Source organism: Echiichthys vipera, assembly GCF_963691815.1.
Source record: "Echiichthys vipera genome assembly, chromosome: 17".
NCBI classification, from domain to species: Eukaryota; Metazoa; Chordata; class Actinopteri; order Perciformes; family Trachinidae; genus Echiichthys; species Echiichthys vipera.
Window position 1 is genome coordinate 7,895,105 of NC_139842.1, and position 26,597 is coordinate 7,921,701.

Consider the following 26,597-nt stretch of genomic DNA (forward strand, 5'->3'; position numbering starts at 1 on the left):
GGAGTCAGAGGGAGTAAATGAGGAGGAGATGACAGAGACATGAAGCGGACGGCGTCGGGTGCATGTGAGTCCAGGACTGTGCTGTTACGCGTGTCAGGCAGAGGTTTCCTGAGAGATATGATTTCTGATTTCTCATAGGTGCAGCTTATTAAAAGTATCTGTTGTTATAACAGAAATGTGTTTGTATCTTTTTTTGACAATGGCTGACGGTATATTTAGAACTGTAGTTTCACTTTCACAACGCTGTGTCAGACTGTGTCGGCTTGAACGTCGATAATGAAAAACAACAAATGTGCTAATATTCAAATGAAATGATGCTGATGATTCAACAGTGGCAGACTGTTGTATTTCTGACATAGATTTAAAGCCCAGCCAAGATGCGCTCTGACGGTGCTGGATCCTGGATAGTACAACTTGGTCTACGAGGGGGAGGGGGGTAATCCCACACACTAAGGAGATAGATGAAAAGCACATTTCACATGTTTAGCAACAGTATTTATTAATGGGCATATATTTATACCCAAATAGGTTATCTATCATGGTTTATAGAGAGAAGCCAAGCATCTTTATGTAAAATCAGACATTCAGCACCCGCAGAGCTAGAATGGCATAATCCATTGTTTCATAACCACATTCTGCGACGATTCGACTGTGAGATTGGCAGTCGAATCACCGAATAGTCGACTATTCAGGGTCACCCCTAGGTAGTTCACATACGACAGCCAGAAGAAAAATAAACAAAATAAACTTCAACTAAAAATAATAATCATAATTCTTGAAACACAACCCCCAGCATTACCATTTCCGTCATAGGAGCACTGTCTCAATTGAAATGGGCTTTTCATAAATGTTTAACTGTGTCAGAGGTGGGAAATTCTTTAATCAGAAACCCCCAGTGACGTTAGACTGCCTGATATGAAGATTAGCTGAAAACTGGCCTCATACAAATTATTATAAAATGACCATGGTCAGGTTTCAATTCACTTTTAAATTCAGTCAGATGACAAAAGATGGGGACTTCAACGAGAAATCCCGACAAAAAAAACCAACCAACCAAAAAAAAAAAAAAAATCACATAAGCAGTAGAAGAAGTACTTCCTGTAAGTTCTGTGAAGAAAGAAAATAGAAATGCAGAGAAAAAAAGATGGTGTGGAGGATTACCCTGAACTGATAGAAAAAGAAATCAAACATTTCTCAGAAGGATGAGGAAGAAAAATGTATTGCTGTGCAAGACAGGGCGGGTAGTATGAGAGAGAGGAAGAAGAGTCAGAGGGAGTAAATGAGGAGGAGATGACAGAGAAGACACTTGAGGAGCTGAAGGAGAGGAAAAGGCTGGTCTAAAAAATGTCTTAGGCAATAACTACTAAACAGCACTCATCGTGAAACCCTGCAAAGGAAGTGATGAAGTTAGATTTAAAAAGGTTATGGACGACACAAGATTAAACTTTCCACCTGCCTGCTCTGAGCCTCTAATCACTACCATTCTGAAGCTGTGTTTGTGGGAGTATTGATTCTGATACGTTGACAGGACCGTTTGTATGTGTGTAGCGTGTACATGATTGTGTGTACTGTACCTCCAGGCAGGCCAGATGTACGTCTTTGATTATACAATGGTTTCCAGACAGCACAGACTGCTTAAGTAAAAGGCAGCACAGCTCCAGGGTAGCTAGACGCACTTTACCATCTACATACACACACAAAGAGAAATGTATGAATAGTGGCTCTACAAAGCAAAGTTTACATGGAATAATGTGCACAATGTTAGTGTTTTAAGCTACGTGTCTAACGCCATCGTATACTACATTTACATTCACTTGTACAGAACTTCTTGTAATGCATGCTGTGTTTATACAGAATGTGTCCATGCTTATATGTTCAGCTTGGAAATGAAATGAAACAAATATCTAATGACTAAAGATATGAAAAATGTTATGATCTCAAAGTCAGGTGATTGTGTGTATGTGTGTTACCTGGCTGTGCTGCCTGGCTCATAACTCTTATCAGTCTCTCCACCAGCACCAGGCTGTAAGAGCTCTTCTCCTGGTCAGGAACTGGCAACTGTAGACGCTCAAGAAGATCTCGGTTTATACCTACAGAGGGACGGACAGGCAGGCAGGCAGACCAGGTCAGATGCATGCAGAACTGGTGGCACAAACATGAGGTGTACGGTATATTTCAGCCTGGAGTATTTCCCAGAAAAGCGGCCGTTGTGACTCTATAGATGCTAACTTGGTACCATTTTAGAAAGGAGGGTTGAAAAGGGAATATATTATGCCAATTTTCAGGTTCGTAATTCATACTCGTATTTTGGGTTCCTACTAGAACATACATATTTACATGCTTTAATGTTTAAAAAAATATGAATATACGTGTGTTCTCCCTCTGTCTGAAACACACAGATGCCTGTCTCTTTAAGGCTCCCTCCTGAAGAAGCCCAGTCTGCTCTGATTGGTCAGCGTTCTTCCGCACCTGCGCACCATCATTGCAGACGGGGAATTTATTTTACAGTAGTATAGTGGCCCTTTTTATACCACTGCTGTACTAGCTGTTTTTTTTAAATAACAAACACTTCAACAAAAACCTTTATTTTGTGAAAAAAAACAGTGAGCAACCAAATAAATGTACGTGTTTAAATGAAAAGAACCAACCTTTACTGTGTGAGACAGCATAAAGCAGGCAGAGGACAAACAGGGCGTGGTAGTCATCACTGGTGCAGTCGAGAGCACTGTAAACCATGTCTAAGAACGGTCTGCAGAGACAGGGAGAAAATATCATCAGTCTATAAACACTTTCCTTTTATTCATTCTTTCCACATCTAACAGTTTGGAGTGTTCAGATGTTTGTGTGCATGTACCTGCTCCTCTGTGTGTGTGTGCGGGTGGCTGCAGCGGTCTTCTCTTCATCCGTGATGTTCTGCTCTGTCAGCTCTGACACCTTACACTTCTCCATCACCACCATCTCTATCTCTGTTTGCACATACAGACACACTTTGTGCTTACTTAAATAACTACTACTACTACTAATAATAAAAATACTACATGCTATTCACATTAAAATCACACATCCTCAACATTAACACACATCGTAGATATGAAGACAAAAATGAACTACTGTCACCAGTGAATGTGAATGAAAGTCTGAAGTGCTTCCTTCTCACCCTTCACTTGTTCAAAAAATTATGAAATGTCTTTTCATAATTTTCTTTTTTCAAAGATGAGCAAATCATTGCATCGGTGTCTGACTGTGCTGATTATTAGGGAACAACATAGCTTTTCAATGCACAAATGTATTGTTTCCGTGCAACAAAATCTAAGGAATATTTTAATTTGAAGTATGTCACCTAAGTTACCATCTATCCTTCAAAATGTTTCTTATTTTATCTCTTTTCTTATCAATCAGTTACAAAGGGTGAGTGCTGATTTTCCACCTAACATGGTACATGTGTCATTTTGAAAGTCTGTTCCTCTGCAGCCCACAATGTTATTTGTGTTAAAACCCATGTGTAATATGTGTATTTGCGCCTTTTGAAGCAATGCAGGCTGTTTAGCCCTGAACAAAGACTCTCTGCTTTAAGAGTCTATTGAGTCAAAAAAAGTAAAGAAGGAATAATTTCAGATGAGTGAAATGGTCACATTCATACTTAACACACACACACACACCACTTAGATATGAACAAACACACATGCACACAGAGGAGGAGTGACAGACAGGCAGAGAGGTGAGGAGCACAGGATGAATGGTGTGTCACTGTGATAATGGACAGTCGGCTGGTGCCATAGAGATTGTGCTGGACATGTGGTCAGTGGTAGCCATGGTAACCATGGGGATATTAAAAGGTGCCAAACAGGGGAAGCAGCTGAAAGAAGGAAGCCTCATCGCAAAACTAGCCAAAGAGGAATTTTTGGGTAAATGTACCCCTTTCTGCTTTTTTTTTGTTCCTGCATTTTGTTTTAGTCCAAAGTTTAACAGTAACAGTCTTATTCTTTGACATTTGTTGTTTCTAACATTTCCTTTTTCAGGAATCAAGCATGTCCATAAGAGGCCAATCTGAATTTGACAATGCATAATGGATGCATGAATGTGACGGTCATGTGCACATAAATAAAAGCACTCAAAATGAAAGGAAAACAGCATAGTTACGTTTTTAGTTATTCTGTCTTTAAAAAGTTAGTTTCTCTCTTTTCTGTTTTGAGATGAGAGCTGCTGCTGTGGTGGCTGTTGGGTAACCAGGGTGCATCATGGGAAACTGTGTTTGATTGATGGGAGTAAAGAAACACTGACAAACACAGTCCTGTACTGCCAATGAGACACACACTCACCTTCTGCTGTCTCCCCACTCGCTCTGCTTCCCTTAGAACTCCCACCTCCTCCTCCTCCTACTCCCTCTGTACCTTTTCCCTTCTCCCTTTCTCGGCCTCCCTCTCTCTCTCCTCCTCTGCCGTCGTTGTCCCAGCCCTCCTCTACTCCTCCTCCTCCTCCTCCGCCCACACCCCTTTCATCATCCTCCTCCTCGCCCAGGTTCTTGTAGTTTGGCCTCTTCTGAGTTCTCTTGCGGCCACGGTGGCGGGACAGCTCAAGGGAGCGCTCCAGAGTCTCTGAGGGCTTGGTGAAGCGACGCACACCTCCTGAGCTGGCCTAGGGGGTTAGAGGACAGAGAAACAAGGGTGAGATGGGAAGACATCATATGCCTGTGTGACAATCACAGAGCAAATATTTTATCAGCTCTACAGAATCCTTTCTGCAACCATGAAATCATGGAGGTATTTTGTTTTAATGTGCTTTCAAGGATAGGTGCTCTACTCGAAATACTGAAGAAAAGGTTGCCTCCAAACGGTTCTCACTGTCTGTTCCCCAACTCAAATATCAATGTTTAGGGATGGCCCTCGAAATCCGATACCATCGTACATGCCACCCATGTGCACTAACATACGTGCATAGCCGACTGGCTATCAAAATAAACAGAGAAAGTCAGAATACAACACACACACAGAGTGACTTAATCATCTGCTCAGGACACCATCACTCCACTACATCTTTACAGTATTTGTTAGCTGCTTTATCAATGTTCTGATTATCGAGTACAGTCCCTTTAAACAGAGGTCGTTCTGTGACTCTCATTCTTGGTGTCGGAGCAGAACCGCAGCACCATAACTTTAAGTATGTGCTGAATAGAAAAGGCAGATAAAAGCTGAAAACAAGTGAGAAAGAGAACGTTTGGAAGGGTGTCAGCCAATAATATTCTGGAGTAAACACACTCACAGATGTGACACTTAAAGGAAACACATGCATACACAAAAACATATTTATATAACGGATGTGCCTATATCTTCTCACACATGCACACAAACTTGAGCCTTACAGTAAATTCTTCTTTGTATCTTGTTGATCAAAGGCTCGTTACACTCAAAACCTCTTCCTCCCTGGTATACTTTATCAGAGAAAATGACCACTTCACAGGCACACACTTGAGGCCATACTGGAAATTGAACTACATATAGTCCTCAAACTTACACCATATGCAGAAATGCACACAGGAAACAGCTGGTAAATGATAAAATGCAGAGATGTCAGCCCTAACTTACAGTAAACTGAGCAATAATAATGATAACTACTAATACTAAATCTAATGCTACAATTGATTCACTGCTCTAATTCGATTATTTAAATGACTATAAGAGTAACACACATTTTTTTAATTAATAAAAAAAACATACATAAAATTTGAACTAGAGAGCATCTTGTGATGAGATCACACCAGCCGTGATGCCAAATCAGGCCAAATGGTCCCTTCCCTACTTCTTACTACTCTAATCTTGTGCCGTTGCTCAGATCATACACATTCAGTTAAAGTCATAACCCATAAGATTTGAGATACCTTGTTTCTATCGGCCTCTTTGGCAGTAAGATGTAATTGCAGGCGAGCCTGTTCTTTCAGAGATGACCATCTTGTCACGTTCATGGTCTTTTTTTGCTCTTTTGTAAACTTTATTGAAACACATTCACCTCCCTACTTCCGGTCCGTCCCCTATATGTTACCCTCTTAAATCCATACACACACACACACACGTTCCTATTACACTTCCCCCCTTACTACAAGCCTGACTCATAGGTTGGAAGTTCACGATTTCCAATTACAAGTGAAAACAGCATAACCCGGCAGACCAATGGCCGTCAGCAGCGTCACTAACATGGTGGCTCATTTACATCTAGCCTGGGATTGTCACCACAGACACGGACATTGTAATACTGGGCGAAAAGGCAGAAGGGGAAACATGGTCTTGTAAAGGAACAAACACTAAAGACTTAATTCGTTTCAGCTCAGTCTGTACAGCAGTATTCAGGGGTAGTGGCAACTTATTCTTTGATAAGATTGAAAAGTGGTTGTTAAACCATTGAAAACACATTTTAGTCTTCAGATTAAGTCAACCCTATTTTTCGACTATTACCCTGAAGCATAATGGAGCTACACGCCTTAGCTACTCAATTCTACAGAATAACTAGACAAGTCTTTGTAATCCTTCCTATACCCAGCCAACAAAAACACTGACATTTGTATCTACTATCTGTATCCCTAGGTACTACGCACTTGAAAAAAATGGTGCGTACGCTGTCGTAAAAAGTGTGTATGCAGACATAAACCACAGACTAGTAGTGTGTGTGTGTATGTGTGTGTGTGTGTTTGTTGCACCTGTTAACTGACTATGTTCTGGTAAACTGCTCACACTCTGAGACTATGCTGAGAAATAAATGGAGGTCAGGAAGCATGTAAGGCAAACCCACACACACAGACACACGCTCAGGCAAACCCCTGCACAAACACATCACATCAAAATAGGGCATCATTTGCAGCTCAAAGATATACTTATAAATGCACACAACTAAAACAGCTGCATGCGCTTTGGAAAAAAAACAGACAGTAGATACCAGTACAGGCATGCAAATGTTGACATTGTGTATCTAACTGGTGCACTTGCAAGAAAACACGTGTACAAAAAAGAGAGAGAGAAAATAAACTACTTCCAGGAAAGAGATTTGGGTTAGGTGAGCCAGCTCTGTCAGTGTTCCATCATGTGACCTAATTTTCTGCCACATCACAGACAAACAGGAAGTACCATATGACCACCTGCACATAAACAGAGCCCATGCCTCATCCGTCTGTGTTTCATCTTCATTAAATCAAACAATAACACAACTGCAGCTTTATCTAATGTGAAACCAACAGTTAATAGCCACAATACAAAATGCAAAGTCACTCTTTTAAAGTCACATGACAGTGAAACCAAGTCCGTTTCTCTAGTTTAGTTTATTCAATAGAAAATACTAAAATTTGGACCATATATACACACATACACTTCTCTAAACTTTGGAAAACTTCTACACTAACATTTAAAAATGAAACGTGGCACTTTTAAAGTCCGCAAAAGCACTGCGGAATTAAAGTCTGGCAGTTCTAGTTTGGGTCTGGCTGCCTCCTGTTGTGGTAAACCAACGTTGTTAAGACATCACGCCTCAACTCACATTCACTGAAAAGGTGGGCTGCTTCTTACAACAGCTTCAGGTCTCGCATGCACGCACGGAGAGAGAAAAAAAGAGGGAGAAAGAAAGAGAGAAAGAGAGAGAGAGAGAGAGAGAGAGAGAGAGAGAGAGAGAGAGAGAGAGAGAGAGAGAGAGAGAGAGAGAGAGAGAGAGAGAGAGAGAGAGAGAGAGAGAGAGAGAGAGAGAGAGAGAGAGAGAGAGAGAGAGAGAGAGAGAGAATAACCACAAGGGTTCTCAGAAACACTCACTAGCTCAGCACACCCACCTGGATTTAAAAACAGATGGTCAAAAATCTAAGAAGGGGATCGGGGGCGGTGTGTGTGTGTGTGTGTGTGTGTGTGTGTGTGTGCGTGTGTGTGTGTGTGTGTTTTGGGGAAGGGGGGTAGGTGAGTGATAAACTCAATCACGGGAGGAGAAGAAAAAATAGAAGGAAGAGAGAATTTGAAAATGAGAGGTAAGGGGAAGATAAGGGGGAGACGAAATAAAAAGTCAAAGAGAGAAGGGAAATAAGATACAAATGTAAATATAAAGTGATGTTCAGTGAAAGCCTATACAAAGACAGCAGACAGAAAGAAAAAAATGCCAAGAGGAAAAAACAATGGAGATAACTACTATGTACCTGCCTTGATGTGGGTGAATCATGGAGAAAACCATGACCCCACGATCTCATAACCACCTATATGCACCTCTGGAACTCTAGTCTCCAGTCAATGTACAGTCTGTGTGTGTGTGTGTCTGTGTGTGTGTTTGTGTGTATGTGTGTGTGTATGGATGTGTTTGTGTGTGTGTGTGTGTGTGTATGTGTGTAAATTACCGTGTTCTTGTGTGTGCTGTGTAAATCCGTCTGTGGGGTGAAGACAGACAGGTCACCGTTGAGAATAACTTCGGCCAGTGCGTTGACCATTGGCTGATAGTGGATGATCAGAAACACCTGGAAAACGCACATAAATACACCATTAAAAAGGTAAGTAAGTCACATCTTTAAAAAAAAAAAGAACTGTTCACTGAAGGTATGTATAGGTGGAAAAATGCATTGCAAAGTTTATAACCCTAACAGAAAACATATTCTGAACTATGCAAAATGTCTACCTCTGCACAAGCCGGTGACCCTCACAAAATATTCCGGAGATACCCATGGATATGTCTGCCCGCCAATAAGTAGCAGGACTACTGCTCTTTTAATAGTACTGCATGTCAAATAAAAGTCTGAACAGCATTTTTTGAATTTCATAGTCAAACTGAAGCAAGCTACAGGAGTTTATTGGACAGGTTTAGCTAACATGGAAAAGTAACGCAAAGGAAAAAAAAAAACAACACACATGTATCTAAAAATCTTTTTAGTTACAGAAATATCACTGAATGAGTAGGTCTGGACAAACCATAAATTGCCATAAGGTGTACCAGAGTACACTTAGTTCTGGTAGAACATTTATGCTTTGACGATAACTTATTAATCTATATGATAAACAGGCAGAATGACTCACAGATTAACATCCAACCACACAACTAAAATATACCAGTTTGGTGATAACTGTGATGTAGCATCTGATGTGTGTTGCTTACTTGAGACAGCAGGTAGAGGGACACCTGAGGGTTGATCTTTCGCTCTTCAGACTAAAGACACAGAGCAAATAAAGGCCAATCAATGTCACACATATTACACGTTCACTATTTTCTGACATTTAACAGATTAAACAAATGAATAATCCAAAAAATAAATGGATTAATCAATAACATAAATATAGTTTTTTTTCATGTGACCTTGATGGAAGGTTTTTATTTGTCCATTAACTGCCACTGTACACACACAGTTTCTCTAACATGTTATTTAACACATTTGCTTATGGAAAAAACACGTGCATAGGTGTTAGAACACATGTGCTAAAAATGGGGTGTTAACATATTTTAGAAATGATTGGAGGGGGCAGCTTTAATAGTAGTTTGAACCTATTAACATCAGTGCAACCTAATCCATTTAGACATGCAGGGGAAGGTGACATACTGTCTCGGGGATAACCAAAGAGTAGACATAGAGGGGCAGGAACAGACGGTTGAGGAGGTGGTCGGTCAAAACGTCATTGAGGAATTCACAGTTGATGATGAGGATATCGTTCAGGTAGTGCAGGTGGTCAAGGTGCTCTGCTACCAGGTCACTCAACTTCCCTCTGTTTTTATGTCTGGGACCCAACAAAGACGCAGAGAGACGCAATGACAGAAATAATAAGTTAGAAGTTGCTATACTGCAAAATCATCAAGAATCAAAAACACCTTTAGACATAAAAAAGTTAGGCGATCCATGGTTTATTGTATATTACTAACACAAATGGCATCCTGATGTTCAGATTCAGATTCTCAATAAGACAGTGGCATAGAAAATAAAAGCCACCATCTTCTAAACTGAAAGCTGTTTAACAGGGAATTTAAAAAACAAAAAAAAACAGTTAAAGTATATTGTAATGCAATTTTAACAACACAACATTCCCTTGAATGGAAGTGTCATCTAATGAGCACCAGGATAAGTTACAAATAAGAGACTTGCCTGACCCCTAGAGCCGCAGTGAGTATTACAGTGAGAAACACAAAAAGCTAGATGGCTTACTCTTCATCTGTCTGCACACACTTGTCCAGTTCGATGACATGGCTGCCAATAAACCAGACCAGGTTGCTGAAATACGGGACCGCTGTCTTATCTCGGATGTAGTGCAGCATGTGCTGGTTGTCCACTGGAGAGATTAGGGTCAGGATCAACATCTGGGTTAGGGTTGTTACAGAGGCTACCAACAGGTATCAAATACCCACACACGGTCATATGTACATACACTTTGTGATCCCAGAGAATCACGAAACTTTGACAGTTAAATATGATTTAAAAAAAACAACCAATAGTATTAAAATAATTATGAAAATTAACCAACCATGTGAAGTGAAATTAAGTACATGAACTGGTGCATTGCCAATACAATATAAAGGGAATGCTACTGGAGTGGGATTGAGAGGGACGCTGGCTCATTGTCACATTGAAACAACAGTGTGACTGGGCTGTGGTTAAAGAAAAAAAAAAAAGCTTTTCCAACTGATTTTCTGTCTGTTTAATCGAAGCCTGTGATCTGAGCCTGGACTCATAAGTTTGTCACTGATGCCTTTCCGAGAGGAGTTATCTTTAGACAAGAGCATGATCCGAGCCAAATATGGTCCAACTTATATTGTATAGCATTAGTGGTGATGAAAGTCAAAAGATTAGTCACTGTGTAATATTTAACAAAACGTAATTCATATTATTCATGTGCAAAGGTTAAAGGGGAACTCCACCGATTTGGCACATCAAAGTCTGTTTACAGGCCTTAAGGAGCACTACTGCATGAGTAAAAAAGTTGTATGTGTGGTTTAAGACGGAGCTGCAAGAAGCATGGATAATTGCCTCAAGTGATGTCACCTGAATCAGAGTCACTGGTGGTGAACACTACAAGTTTGAAAATGAAAGACAAAAGTGACCTTAAAAGAAATCTGCAGCCTGTTCCTCATCTCTGCTTTAGGCTTAAGGCTGCAAAGCTGCTGCCAAATCTCTGACCTGTGAGCTGCATTGTGGCTAATGTAGGCGCCAGGTTTAAACAAAGACGAAGAGCATATGGAATATAAAACAGCATATCTGCTGCACCAATTTCTTTCTTTCTTTTTTTTTACTGTCCAAGTCTGTCAGTGTTACATTGGGCAAAGGTCTACAGTATTATATACAACCTCACCCTGATGTCAGACTTGACAGCAGACTAGATTTTTTGTTTTTGAGAAAATGAGTCAATGTAAGTCAGTAGGTGAAGGTAAAACTAATCCATGCATCTCAAATTCACACTGCAAGTACAGCAATAGAAAAACTACAGAGCACCTGACCTGTGTTACATAGCATTTATTACGTAAATATCCTCAGGGAACTGCTTTTACTGCACTCTGTTTACATTTGTTTACATGTATTAACACTACCTGTACTTGGTATTACACTACATAATTGCTATTGTACAATAGGTTTAAACCTTGTCTTGTATCTTGACCTGTTTTTGTATCTTGTGATTTGCACCCATGTTCATTCTTTTGTTTTGCACCAGGACCAGTGTTGATTGTTGCTCCATCTGTACTATATATACATGGATGACAATAAAGACTCTCATCTTAAAGGCAAATATATCCATGCACCTGAGGAGCCTGCAGTTCACAGGACACTTAATGGAAACCAGACAGTTTAGACTTGAGGGTACTCGTCTGTGAATGACAGCTGAACTGACTTGAAATGTGAACAGTCCTGGTGTAGTAACTCTTTCTCTTGTAGTAGTCCAAATGCACATAAAAGCTCATATTATTTTCACAATACCAGGTCAATCTGAGACAAGTAATGAATGGGCAGAAAAATCAAATGATTGAATTACATAATAGCAGAAAACAAATAGACAAAGCATAAGCTGCCACTACTCAGTCACAGTATCATTCCAGCTTTGTCCATTTAGTGGATGAACTGAGAATTAAAACAGTGTGAGAGTGGGATACTGACTCAATTACCACAGTGACCAAAAGTCAAACCCATCACCAAAATAACAACCAACATGAGGGGCTGAAATTAAATTGTGGAACAATTAATCCAATAAAAAAAAAAAAAAAACATGCAGGATCTTCTGCATATATGTAGGTGAAGCAGATTGATTTACAAGAACAAGAATTGCAAGGATATTCACAGTGGTACATTTATAACAGATACACCATTAGGAAAAAATAGGGCTGGGTATCAACAAACACTGACATGTAATGAGTAATCACTAATTTCAAACCATCTTTTGTGAACATTTCAAATTTCATTTTATTCAATATAAAACAAGTTACACATCAACAGCAAATATTCTCATGAAAGTCAGCCAACTTAGTAAAACAATGAGACTTATTTTAGAATTGTGCCTGCATCAATGCACTCTATGATCAACTTACGACATAAGGAAAGAAAATTACAAAACATGTTTCTAGGATACCCAGCCCTAAAAAAAAAGACTGAATGAATGGAACCAACTTACATGAAACTGGAGTTAGGCAGATGGGGCGCGTAGAGGGAGGAGGGAGAGAGACAAGGAGAGGAAGAGTAGGAGTGGTTGTTGAAGAGGAGGAGGAGGGAGAGGGGGAAACAGACACAGGGTTAATGCGTGTAAAGGGGCGGCCGTGGACAGGTGGAGGTTGGGAAGGACCCCACAGGTATCTTTACAAATAAACTGCAAACAATGGCACATCTGGCAAAGGAGTTTATATCACCTAAACATTTTTAACTTATTTTCAGGATATCACATTCCTCTTTACTGTGTAACATTTCAACAAGAGAAAACTCAAACAAGCAGTTGCTACCAGAAAAACAAAAGCCACATCATTTGATTTAGGGTTGGGCGATAATTCTATATGATAATTTATCATCCTTCAATGGTATCGTATCTTGATTCAATTATATAATTAAGATATATAATTACATCATCTAAAATTATAATAACAAGCACCTATCAACTCAAATTTCTCAGGAAATCTGATGTGAAGTATTTTAAGGGAATATCAGTTTTGTTTGTTTCTCCATCACACTATCTGTGCACATGCATATAAACACAGTGTATAGCTGCAAATTGTTTCAATCAAAACTAAAGTTCAAAATGAAATTGAAAGTATTGAACTCAAATATGAATATTTAAAAATAGGCTTTACCATGTGGTTTCAAATAGGCTAATTTATTTATTGAATTACATGGGAAAAAAGGCCATATCGAGATACATATTGATATATCATTCATTCATTCATTCATCTTCAACCGCTTGTCCTGATATATCAATATATAAAATGACTTATATCAGGATAGAAGATTTTGTCGATCGCCCAGCCCTAACTTGACTCAAATATCTTCACACTATCTTAATTAGCCTTGATGCAAGATAAAATCCTTTTCCAAGTTGTCATTTGTTGCAGTACATGATCCAAGGAATCTGAAGGATGCATCAAACTGTGACGTGTTCAACATTATACATTAACATTAGCAACATTATGACCCATTTACAGTGCTGTGAAACTGCGAGTACCATATTTAAGTTAATCTTTGCTTGATATAGGAAATTCATTATATTAACAAGGGGTTTGAAATGTTCTGAACGTTGCCAAAAAATGACATCTTTGACTGCATAAAGTCACAATGCAATGAATATTTTGCGTTACAGCAAAATCATTAGGATACAGATGTTCTGTGTAGTCCCCTGGAAATGCTCCAATGCAGGAAAACACTAACAGAGATGCTGCATTGAGTTGATGCTTTCCTCTTTGACAGATTCCTTACTACAGCATAGCCCAGCAATGATACATTCACTCACAACTAGGTTACTTTATAAATGACTTGTATTTCTACTATGATAAAAGTCAATTGTGCCAACTGTGATGAAGTAACTGTTGTAAGGAGTTAAAGAATCAAGACTTTATGGTAAATGCAAGACACCAAGTTGTACAATGTACAGTGTTACATGCAGGGCAGGGCTTTATATGTTGCAATGACTGTATTTTGAGGAAATGTTATGTATAGTGAAGAGAAGCATGGTGTGTAGAGAAAAGTAAAACCCGCTAAATGCCCCACCCGACTGACAGCAACCCCAGAGTCCCAGCGAGACGACAGGAAGAAGAAGCAGAGGCCGATGAAGCACAGTGCAGAAAGCAACACAGCCTTTGGAAAAAATCCTGTTTACAGACTCACAGCATCACTTCTGTGCTGCTCCTGCTCTTACCAGTCATTGATTTTGAAAAACCTTTAATAGATTTTTGGGTGGAGGGATTTAAATGTTGATTCTGCATTCTGTGTAGAGTGGATTTGCCGAAGAGTTAGTTCCTTGTATCGATACTGAGCCTTGTGGTAATGCTACCTTGAACGTTGCACACACACAAGTTAGGCAAAGTCTCTAGGACACGGGTTCAAAAACCATAAACCAACCAGTTTGTTTTCTGATGATCGGCTGATGTGTTGACGGATTATAACAATGTTTAACAGATGATTTTTTTTTTAATCTAATCTTGTCATTTTCTGCATTAGTTGGCAACTTCAGGATTTTTGTTATTGTGTCATTATCATATAGTAAATATGTAAATATATATATATATATATATATATATATATATATATATATATATATATATATATATATATATATATATATATATATATATATATATATAAGTATAAATGTAAACCGTGACAGTGATTTAGGAGGAGTAGAGCTGTGCTTTGTGGGTAACTAAAAAGAAAACATATAAATCATGCGTAAAGATGTATTGTACTTACAGTATTAACATCCAGTTATTTTCTACACAAATGTAAAAGTATGTAATTATTCATGGATATTTGATCCTGGCTGATTTTTCTTCTTGCATGCTATGCAAAGAGCGGAATTGGCCAGGTCACCCTTGTGAAAGAGATCCTGATCTCAATGGGTTATCTATCTGGTTAAATAAAAAAATGTAATAATAATTTTAAAAAATCACAATTAGCTTGTTGCATTAGAAACAAAAGGGTAAAAGTAGCACAGTGGATTCTACGGAGATAATGACAAATGCGTCGAATAAGGGGAATAAAACTCTGACCTCATAGTAACCAATCATTCCTCAAAGTGTCATGTTTGAAAAACAAAAACATCCACACAGCTGCTGACTGACTGCAGGGTTTTAAGGGTTACAGCCACATATTGCTGTATATACAGTACATATGTATATATATATATATATATATATATATATATATATATATATACACACATTGTGTTAGAGGTTAGCAGATTTAATCAGTCATGTTCTGAGAAATATTCACTGATTCTCCAGTCTGTGTGGTAGACCTGCTGTCTGGGATATCATTAGAAAACACACGGTCTAATGGCAGATGGCATTGTAATAATATACACTCATATTAGGTCTAGCTGTACACCTGAGATATTAGAAATTATTTGACAAGTATCAGGTTGGTGTGAATAACGAAGATATCTACATGAACGATTTCAGTTGTGGGTACAATCAAAATTCAATCGGTGTGTTTGTCGCAGTGTTACCTGTTAGTCATGCTCATGCACCAGAAGCAGCAGCAAGAAGAAGGCAGGAGTACAAAGAAAGGCGATAGGCAGTCCCAGCATCTTGTGTGTGTTTGTGTATACACGTGTGTGTATGGTTAGCATGTGCGCATGCGTGTTCCCGGCACTCACCTTTGTAGACGTTGAGTGTGATGGTCCTGACTGCGATGCGGACCATGCTTTCAGGGTGGTTGAAAAACTTAATGGCCTCGGTGTACAGGGCAAAGTCATTAGTGTGCTGTGTGTGGGAGACAGAGAGGGGGCGCTGGTGAGCAAGGCACGGGAATTGCACCACCATGCTCAGGCCACAAATGACCACACAGCGAGAGAGAGAGAAAGCAGCTAGAGGAGATGGAAATTCTGGCCAGTATTAAATTTTCATAAGAAAGGTCTTAATGAGAGTGAAAAAGTAGTATTTGGTTCCCTAAGTAACTGACAACAAGTGCAAGTCTGGGCATTGGTTTTTTTTTTTTTCTTTTACAGAAATACAGACTGGGCAAATACACAAAAGTCAATGTTATTTTGCTGTGTTACACAATTACTGCAAGACAGCATGGCACTAAAGAAGGGGAATGTCTCCTTCAAAAAACAACTAACCAATGAGTTAGCTTGTGGACCAACTCAAATTCTATAGAATCCAAGATGAATGTGTCATGACTCTAAAAATCCAGTCAATAGGGATGCAATATTGGATGGACTAGCGAGCCAATTTTGTCTCTGACTTGTAAAGGTTGCAATTCATATTAAAAGAGAAGCAACAAGCAAAAGAACACATTGTAAGCTTTTGTTTTTGGCCCATCCTGAAACATGACTAAGACAAAAAGACCAAGCTGAACTAAAGGGACTTTTGACTCCCAACAATCTAACTTTATACTGGTAACGCCACATGTATTAATATACCAGCATGCTGCACTTAATATATTGTGTTTGACAAATGGGCTGCTCTGCATCGTACAGTCATCTCTCTGTGCCAGTGCCTGATCCTCAACCCAACCATTCCTCACACACTGCAACCTCCAGCCAATCATAGTTGAAAGCCAGAAACAAACATGTCACAGCAAATGAAGAAACTTGACCCTGACACCAAACCCAAACCAAGAGTGTGTCCTCTACTCTTAAACATGTAACTGTGTAGCTCTGACAGAAACAGAAGTGGCCAACGTAATCCTCTATAGTGCCCTCTGGAGGAGAACAAACTGTATCAGTAAATTGTAAATTTATAAATTGATACAATACATTTAATGAGAGATTATTTATAAGCATGACTATTGTAAATTACAGAGGGGAAAGGGTTGCATTCAAGTTATATTATACTCTATATAATTTGCCTTCAGACTGACCAAATACCAGCCAAGTTACATAAAACTCTACATCCAGGGATGAGAAATGTCTTTGCATTCAAAAAAGGCAGGTTTTGATAAATAAAGTAAAGTCAAATTAATCTGAAAAAAATAAAACAAGTTTTACGTTTATGAACCACATACCACTCTCAGATCTACACATTGGGTCTGGTTTTGGCTTCAGGGACCAAACTACCATCAACAGTACACCAATAACTTTCCCCAGCACACACGGGCCAATGGAGGGCTACAGATACTGCTGAAACATTGAAGGGTAACGACGATGTCATCAGAGATTATTCAGGTCAGTTTTCTTTGGTGTTACCGTCTATTACCACACACAAAGATACACACAGCAACATGCCTGACTAATTATAATCTGTGAATGGTTTTAAAATAAGGAATAATAACAGTTCAAAACTCCAATTCAGAGAAACGTGATCTGAAATCTGTGTCATGTAATTACTATAATAAATGAAACATTGAAGGTAACGTTGACACTGATGTTTCAGCTGGTAAAGAGAAAGATACCTTGTAGACAAGATCAGCTTAATCAACCTATCTACACAGGAAGTTGATGTTTTGAGAGGGGAAGTGTGCTGAAGGACTGAATGAAGAATCATGATAAGTACAACACAGGTCAACTCCGTTTACAATAAGTGATTTTTTTGTACAACTCTAAATATCATGAGCAGTAAAGTTGCAGAATTTAAGCAACAGACTGTCATTTTTCTCTCTCAGTCTGCCTAGCTGGTTTTACTAATCTGTTCCATCACTCACCATCTTCTTTCTAGGCCTCTAATCTCTTTCATCTCTTCCTTCCTCTTTGTGATTGAGCATGCAACATAAAAGTTGTTGCCTTTGAAAATAAGATCCTGTATGTCTTTTCTTTTCTTACAGCCCCCCCATCCGTCTATGGCCTCACCTCATTGTAGAAGAAGTGCACAGTGTGGTTGTTGAGTTTGAGAGACAGGGTCTTAAGGAAGGAGATATAGTAAGCCATGATCTCCTCGTCTGAGAAATCAAACTTGTGGACGATGATGGAGTTCACGTGGTTGTTGGACAAGAGGTAATCTGAGAACAGAAGAGACTTGATCAGGTCAACTAAGAGGCTGGAATACTGTAATGGGACGATACTACAACTAGGGCTGCACCCCCTCACTAGGATTTCTTAAGGCGATTAATAGTTTTTTACGCTGAATGACTTATCTCCAAGACACTTATATAGCATATATAAGAGCAAATACTGGTATATAAGAGCATATATCTGGTGAACACAAGTGGTGCTTTAACATCATTCTTTGTGGAGAAACTGGAGATCCCTCGATCTTGAATTAACTACTCGTGCAAATCCCTACTCGCTAACTTTATACAAGAGAAGAGCCCACTGTATAAATTACATATATCATCTACTTCTATAAAAAGCTAGAGCATTATATCATGAAGTCTTCACAACACCACCACAGCTTCAAACATAACATGAGTCACCAAACAAATTACATGAGTCACCACACAAATTAACCAAAAAGTTATTAAAAAAAAACATTCAAAGAAATGTATGCATGTTATGGGGCTAATTAATAGCAATGCATCATACACTTATTTCTATTTTTCAACCAGTGTTGATTCAAATACTTACATAGGGAGGTCTCATGGCTGATGTTCTCAAACAGTATGTTGAGGGTCTGGAGGAGTTGGACGCACACATAGCGTCCTGATTTCTGTCGCAGGATGTTCAGGAAGAAGGCGAACATGTTCTTCTCCAGAAAGAAGCTAAACACACAGGACAGTACACACAGACACATAAAGGAGTTTTTTCACAATGATTTGATCTTGAAATATAATTATCAAAAAGAAAGTAACGGTTTCTCTTTTGCAGCGTCTTGGTCGATGAGTGGTTTAGACCCAAACCGTATACCTACAACATCCATGAATAGTTTACAGTATGGACCTTGCATTCATACCCCCCTCTTGCCCCATGTTTCTTGTCATATCAATACTGTCACATTCTAATAAAAGCAAAAAAGACAGGAACACATTCAAACATATTTTGTACTCTACTATGTCAATATTATATAGGCACACTTGTAATTTATCACTCCAAGCTACTGGAGTGATAATTGTAAATGGACTTGAATAGAGAGTCTTTCGAGTCTTACAACCACTCAAGGCTCTTTTACACTACTAGCCACATTCAGCCTTTCACACATATTCATTCAGTGATGACAGAGGCTGCAATGCAAGGAGCCATCTGCTCATCAGGATCTACTGTAATCTTACCATCCAGATGCATATTCCCACACTGTTGGCACAGCATTTGTCAGCTTGGGGTTCAGTGTCTTGCCAAAGGACACTTCGACATGCAGGCTGGAGGAGCCCGGAATGGAACCATCAATCATAAAATTAGTGGACGACCCACCTCCTCAGCCAAGGCCGCCCAAACTTACTCTCAAACTGGCTAACTCAAGCTACCCCACAGTGAATTTAGGTAGACAAGAGCACTCCAGTATTTTGCACCACAGATATTTCATGATTTGTTTTGCCCATCTGTGTGGAGTTTCTCCGGGTTCTCCGGCTTCCTCCCACAGCCCAAAGACATGCATGTGTTAGGTTAATTGATGATATTAAATTGTCCGTAGGTGTGAATGTCAGTGTGAATGGTTGTTTGTCTCTAAGTGCCCTGCGATAGACTGGCGTCACGGTGTACCCCGCCTTACTCCTGATGTCAGCTGGGATCGGCTCCAGCGACCCCGATAGGGCAAGCGGTTGAAGATTGATGGATGGAAGATCGTTATCAAAACATTTCAGTAAGACTGCATCTCAGAATATAGAACAGCTACTCTCCCACTCCAGAAAATTACAAGTGACTGTTTGTGTCCATGTTTATTGTAAGGGTTTCCTGATCACACAAAGTACTCTTTCAACATCCTCTGTGGCTTTTCTGCTCCCCAAGGCCATTTCCTGTTTCATACAATAAAGCCAGAGGTGGCAACATGGATGAACAGAAGTGATGACATGCAGCAATAAATTCTTATGATTAAAACAAAACATAATGGTTTCATGAGATTGATTCTCCAGAAACAACTGCAATGCTTCAGTGGTTTAGGGGAGCTTACCTGCAGAGGGTATACAAAATACAAACGTACTTCTCAAGAATTAAAAAAAAATAAAATAAAGTATGTTCAAGTTTTCTCAAGTCAAAATGTTACTAATTTGTGCAGGGCCAGAATAACAGGAAGGAAATCAGGAACCTTTTTGATCTACCAACAAAGTTTTACTTAGTTTTGAATTATTCAGTCGGAGAGCAGAGCAGAATGGCGGATACGTTGTTAGAAATGTTCTTGTACAGGAAGAAGGTGGGGATGGGATAGGTAATTAGAGAAAAATGTTTCCAAGTCCAAGCTTGCCAGTTCAAATGTACAAATGTGAGGTTACTAGAGTATGAATGAGCAAAAATAGCCTTTATGAATAAAGATTCAAATACAAGTGAATACAAAACCAGCCTGTTTGTAGCTAAAGGTGAGAGATTTAGCATAAAGACATGGATTGGTACTTACTCAAATACAGAGCTGTCATTCTGATCACCCCAGATGAGGATCTCTGTGATGGAGCGGATGGTCTCCACTAGAAGATTTCGGTTGTGATCTGTCACTGTGGTGTTTTTGGTCAGGACATGGTACATATACCTGATGAAGACACATGAATGAAGGGAGGATGTCTTAGAAAGTGGTAAAAACACAGTTCAGTGAGTAAAAATAGCACAAATATATCTTTAGATTTAACAGTACAGTGCGATGGAAGCTGCTACACAGATCAGAATATATAACGTTTTTATGAAATCACAAAAGGTAGCCTCTAATTTAAGAGTCAATTGATAATCTCAAAATAGTGTAATGGGTGTAACTTCAGACAGCATGATTATCTCCCTCACTCTTTCGTTGATTTGTTGACCCTGTTGTGGTGGGACAACAATTTAAGACTTTGGTGGTGCAGGCACTAATTTCCAACATAACTTTGACCTGAGTGGAGGTTTAGCTAATAATAATAATAATAATAATAATAATAATAATAATCTAAACAGACATAATAATAATAATAATAATAGTACAATTATTCAGGACACAATGGAAGGTCCATAAATTAGTAAAAAGCTGAGTAATGTATACAAAAATATAGCAATACATTTGTAGTACAATTCATATGAAGGTCAGCAACCTTCACCTGTAGTATACAAACAGGAGCGCCAGTGTCCCCGCTGTCTAGAATCTAGACTGAGCTAAGTTCAGTGTGGGCTGATGCCAGTACAATACTGCAACAGAGAGCTGATAACACCTGTGCAGGGCCTTGTTACTTAGATGTTCATCTTACTGTTTCTTAATTTTTGATACTGACTTTTTTGTCCAAAACCATTAAATTAGTAATGACATGTGTAACACTTTTTAACACATTTACACACTAAAGCTAACGTTACCACACGTCTATCTAACATACCGAGCAGAACGGAAGCAACACACCAACCATATATTGTATTAGCTGACTAGACAGTTACAGTTAGTTGACAAACGTTAACTGTTATTTTAGCAGTTAACTAAGCTAATGATAACGTTCTCAACTGGCTATCATAGAGGCTAACGTTAGCACATCTAATGCTAGCTACTCACTTCAAATGGTCCAAAGAATGGATGTTTTTCGTCTTCCCCTGTCCTCCAACCCAGCTCCGTGACCGGCCAAACATGGTTGTGGTTTTAAGAAACGTGATGTTTTGACAGGCGCGTTATTTTTGCTAACGTTAGTGTCCGCATCTATCCATTACACCCACTTGCCCGTTCAGATAGCTACTTAGCAAACAGAAGGTGATAGGCGGCGACATCAGCGCTGAGGGGTCGTTACGTAACAGGTTGGTAGGTGGTTTCTCAGGGAGTTGTAGTTTTCTACCTACGATAGACCTCAACAGTATACCGGGGCTAGTGGAGGAAAACTCCAACATTCACTTCCTGTGTTAGCAGTGACGATTTAAGCATGCGACACATCCTCGCGAGGGGCTGTTAATCTGACCGACACCTCAAAGACCAATCACAGCAGAGCCTGCCAAACGGCGGGCCAATCAGCTGCCGAGGCTTCGGGTGTCGCGTTGTGGTCTGGACTGTTTTGATGCAGTTGGCTAAAATGTTAGAAGAGACGTTAAGCTGTTAAAAACATCGACAGAAACGTGTATTTGGGAATATTTTGTATTCCCCGGCACGGATGTAAGAAAACCCTAGATAAATTTGCTTGTAGAAATGTTCGCGTTTGTTGTCATTAGCATTGCATGGTACTGTTTTTAGCCTTAGCCAGCTGGCATGGCGTGGATTCCGCAAACCCAAAGAACCAATGTCAAGAATGCGTTAAGCTAGCTAACGGGCTATTATGATACTGTCCGCCGGTTATTATTAGCTATGAACGGTACGCCCTTACGGCTACCTGTGTTGCTGTCGTTTTCTCCTGGACCGTACAGATGAGATAACTTTTAAAAGCTGCCTCTCAATCACTGTTTGCAGGTCGGGACGAGCCGAAATGGATGCCCGAGCCCAGAGAGATTTCTAGCGTTGACACCAACAAATCCAGTCCGCCACATCCTGGCCCCGCAAGAACCCAAACCGTGGCTCGCTTTCTTTTCTATGACACATCCAATTTATGCCCAGCTAGATTCGGTAGAATCGCTGTTGGACGAACTCCCATATATGTTTTATCTGGGCCTGTTCTTTGTGAACGTGCTGATCCTCTATTATGCCTTTCTGATGGAGTACATCGTCCTGAATGTGGGGATAGTATTTCTGCCTGAGGACATGGACCAGGCGCTGGTGGACCTCGGGGTGCTGTCCGACCCGGCCTCTGTCCCTTATGACACGGACACAGATTTTGATGTGTTTGAGGGGTATCTTGAGTGACAAAGCGGCCCTTGAGGAAGAAAACGAAATTGAAGTGGTGATGGTGATGATGATGCAGAGGTCGTTCAACGTGAACTCTCCCTGGTCAGTGATGCTGTGGCTGCCTTTTTCTCCTGCAGCCAAATCAGTGAAAAAGTAAGCAGAGCACACAGGACGTGTTTTTAGGTCTTTTTTTTCAGTTTTATGGTCAGAATAAGAATCTAACGTTGGTTACTACTCAACGCTGTAGTTGCCTCACAGGACAAACATGCAATGGGTTTTACATGTGTTTTAAAAGAGCAACTGTTACAAACAGGTGTTTTTTAGATTTTAAACACAATTTTAACCCACACCGTCAAACTATAAGCTATACAAAATGTTTTGGGTAAGATATTAACACTTTTTTTAATGTCACATCTTTAGGTTGTCTTGGCCCAAAAGAAGGTAGCCTGAGGATGAGATTCAGCACCAGCGGCCCCATGGTCAGCTAATGTCCCATGGATCAGCTGTTGGTCAGTCTGTTGCTGTTCTAATAGCAATTGACTCCTGTCCGACACCATGGGGTTAGCACTGGCACCTGTGTCCTTCACATTGGACACAATGAAAGATAAAAAGGAAGCATCATATGCTTTATTAGGACCAAGACAGAGAAATGACTGTTACCAGAGATGTGGAGCATGATGTGACTGGCATTTAAAGAATTATCGACCACCCAGGTTGTACAAGATCTGGTGGCTGACCGCTGAAGGAAGGGAATTGAAACTTGCTACTTCAGTCACAGTGTTGTCTCAGAAGAACTGGCAAAGAGCAAGAAAACAATGTCCACTGTAGGCCTGTTGCATACCTAAACACTCAACCTGTTGTCCTTTAAAATTTTCAGAACGCATTGCTACTTTGCAGGCTTACACATCCTAGAAGCGTCATTTAAAATACGTCTTTTGGGGTCATCTGTACAGTATGTCTGCTTCAGGGATGTACACACTCAGGAGCAGAGTTCGGAACTCTGGGTGCAGTGGCGAGGCACTGACACTGGACACAGGCTGTGAAACTGTAGGATATAGGAGAGCCCTGATTTTTTTTTTCTTCATGCTCTCCTATAAATCGCACCACACTTGTTACACTCATCACTGTAATGCAGAAAGTGTTAACGTATCTAGAGAGAGCTATTTCTTTGATATAGTATGTCTTAGTAATGGGGATCATAGACATCATTTTTCCACTTAAAAGTTAACAACAATAGTTATGACAGCTGTGATCACGGCTAGCTAAATGTGTCAAAGGTTGAAACCTCATGTAAGGGATTATCAGAAGAAGTGCTTCAGATATTCAACTTTTTCCATCCTCTATGTGTTGCATTCATATTTGTTTGTTAATGTTACAAATGTGTGTTGGACTCAGAAAAGAATCGGTTGTGTTTAGAGAAAAAATGGTTTAGTTGTCAAAATTCTGTTTTATCGCACTTTCTTCTGTTCAGGTTGGTATGAATTTAGAATTCATTTAATAAAATGTATATTCTAGGCAGCAATAATAAAGTGGATTTAAGCAATGAGGCAATTCAATACCAGGTATTTGTAAGCCTTGAATGTACTGTATATATACTGTAGGTCTGCAAAGAGCACTTATAGCCTAGCTAATTAACGAAACATTGATTTTTGAAAGGCAATACAGAGGAACCAGAATTGTTCAGAGCATACAGCACCTGTCTAAAATATGAAAATTGTGCATAATAATCATTGCAGTGTTGTGGATGTCCACCAAATAACTGAAGCTGTAGAGGCAAAAACCACTTCAAAATATTTGCACACACAATATTTTGTACAAGCTTAAGTCCAGAATTCCGTTGCCTGACTGTGTTTTGATTGTGCTAGAAAACCTTTCACCAAGATGGTGTGTGTTTTCACCAACACTTACCCATTTCAGCCTTCTCAGCTCAAGTGGGACACTTAATGTAACCAGATAATTGTCCACAGCCACATTGTTTAAAGAGCATAGAAGGAAAAGCCATGCTGAAACACAAGAAATGGGATGTTAAAAAACGAATTGTGTCAAAAACATTTGTGACGGCGCAGTTTAGGACAAACTATAAGATTTATTATGCCGTGCAACACTGTTTTCCAGAGTTCCACCAGTATTGATCAACGATGGCTGAGAACCAAGATCTTTCTTCTTTTTGAATTGAGGCTGCCTGTAAGCAATATTTTGCGGTGACATTTACAATGTTTAGATTTGCATAAATCAGTGTCTTTTTGTCAGGATAAAGAAATCATCTAAAACAGCATTTAGATCACGTGACACTAAAGCTCAGGATCCTGCTATTCATTAGCTATTGTAAAATGTGTTTTTATGGAAATTGATAACAAAAAATCATAGAATAAATACAAGAAAAGGGTTTAGATGAACAATGAATCATACCACATCTTGCTGGAGGGCATTAACAGATTGATCAATAAGATGAGTTGGGTAATTCAAATATCCCCCACCCCATATTCTATTGCGAGTGAAGCTGTAGGATGGGGAGGATCCTACTTTTGTATGAAAACTGTTTTTAAATCACTGGTGTTAGTTGCAAGTATACAAGTTTGTGCCATTTCCCAGACATGATACCACACTGTGCTCATCAGGTTCTGATCATCTCTGCTCACAACAACTTAGTGTAGTAAAAACCCATGAGACTTCACAAGGACTGTAACGGATCATCAACATACAGCCTTTACCCAGTGCTTGTATCATCCCTCCACATCTGCTTATTTGCAGACATACACATGCTACCATAAGCTATGGATCTTTACAGAGTTTTATTTTCCAAATTTGTATTTAATAAATTGAACGAATGCCAGCTTGTTTTGCCTCTTGTGTCTTCATTGATTATCTTGCAGTAGAAAGAAAAGTTGTTCTTTTAAAGTGGACATGTTGATCTCAGACTGTTTACTTGTTTCCGTGTGCCATTTTACATTTTGTCCACAAGGGAGCATCAGTGCACAAGGCAACAATAGGAACTCGGTGGAATGCTGTGATGCGGCTGGTGCTTGATAATGGAAAACCTCAACAGATCAGCAGTTCGCTGGTCTTGAGATTTATTTAGAATCAGTGTGTATGACTTAAGAACAGGTAGGAAAAAAGTTGTAATATTGCTAAATTCCACAACCTCCTCCGAGGTCTTGTGGAACCAGGTCCAAATGTCTAAACTTGTGGGAGATACCTGTGATTCTTTGATATTTGTGCTCTGAAGTGATCATATATTTATTTTTGTTTCATTTTACTTTAAACAGTTGGCAGTAGTGATTTAGTAGTCCACTTCATGATGTCGGGGAACTTGCATGATAGGTTAGAAAAAAAGCATTTTCAGAGCTCGCACTGCACTGTCCATCCGTACAGCTGTGAGCGTAATATAAATGTGAAGATATCAGAGGTCATCGTAAGGAAAATCACTTGACATTTATTTTACCATGATATCAGAATTGGGGAAAGTCTGCCCTCACCACAGTCAGTCACATTTTGGAAAAGAATAATAATGAAAAAATGGCTTAATGTGAGGTAATATGATCACGTATGCAATGTATCAGACACCATATCACTGTAAAGGTCAGCTTTCATTAAAATAGAGAACAGAAACCTGTTGGTAAGGAAGCTAAAACAAGTTGTCAATAAACCACTGAATTTGGTAAACATGTCAAATGCTTAGTGAAAAAGGGGAAATAAAAGAATGCACCCGATCA

At 39.5% G+C, this 26,597-nt stretch overlaps 2 protein-coding genes across 2 annotated transcripts in view; one reads left to right on the plus strand and one right to left on the minus strand.

Moving 5' to 3' along the window:
• The window catches only part of clec16a (C-type lectin domain containing 16A), a 44,823-nt gene extending 23,035 nt beyond the window's left edge, over positions 1 to 21,788 (minus strand). The window contains exons 1-14 of the mRNA XM_083930972.1: positions 21,637 to 21,788; positions 20,533 to 20,661; positions 18,615 to 18,748; positions 17,901 to 18,049; positions 15,768 to 15,873; positions 10,136 to 10,259; positions 9,539 to 9,713; positions 9,100 to 9,150; positions 8,351 to 8,467; positions 4,392 to 4,635; positions 2,855 to 2,966; positions 2,649 to 2,749; positions 1,971 to 2,090; positions 1,575 to 1,684 (exon numbers count right to left, since the gene is read on the minus strand). Coding sequence (XP_083787098.1) covers positions 1,575 to 1,684; positions 1,971 to 2,090; positions 2,649 to 2,749; positions 2,855 to 2,966; positions 4,392 to 4,635; positions 8,351 to 8,467; positions 9,100 to 9,150; positions 9,539 to 9,713; positions 10,136 to 10,259; positions 15,768 to 15,873; positions 17,901 to 18,049; positions 18,615 to 18,748; positions 20,533 to 20,661; positions 21,637 to 21,710 — 1,746 coding nt within the window. The 5' untranslated portion in view covers positions 21,711 to 21,788. The remainder of the gene's footprint in view (positions 1 to 1,574; positions 1,685 to 1,970; positions 2,091 to 2,648; positions 2,750 to 2,854; positions 2,967 to 4,391; positions 4,636 to 8,350; positions 8,468 to 9,099; positions 9,151 to 9,538; positions 9,714 to 10,135; positions 10,260 to 15,767; positions 15,874 to 17,900; positions 18,050 to 18,614; positions 18,749 to 20,532; positions 20,662 to 21,636) is intronic.
• Positions 21,789 to 22,092: 304 nt separating this feature from the next.
• dexi (Dexi homolog (mouse)) lies at positions 22,093 to 25,639 on the plus strand. The gene is made up of 3 exons (XM_083930971.1): positions 22,093 to 22,221; positions 22,513 to 23,037; positions 23,305 to 25,639. The coding sequence occupies exon 2, from the start codon at positions 22,633 to 22,635 to the stop codon at positions 22,900 to 22,902; it is 270 nt and encodes an 89-aa protein (XP_083787097.1). The 5' UTR covers positions 22,093 to 22,221; positions 22,513 to 22,632; the 3' UTR covers positions 22,903 to 23,037; positions 23,305 to 25,639.
• The last annotated feature ends 958 nt before the right edge of the window (positions 25,640 to 26,597 follow it).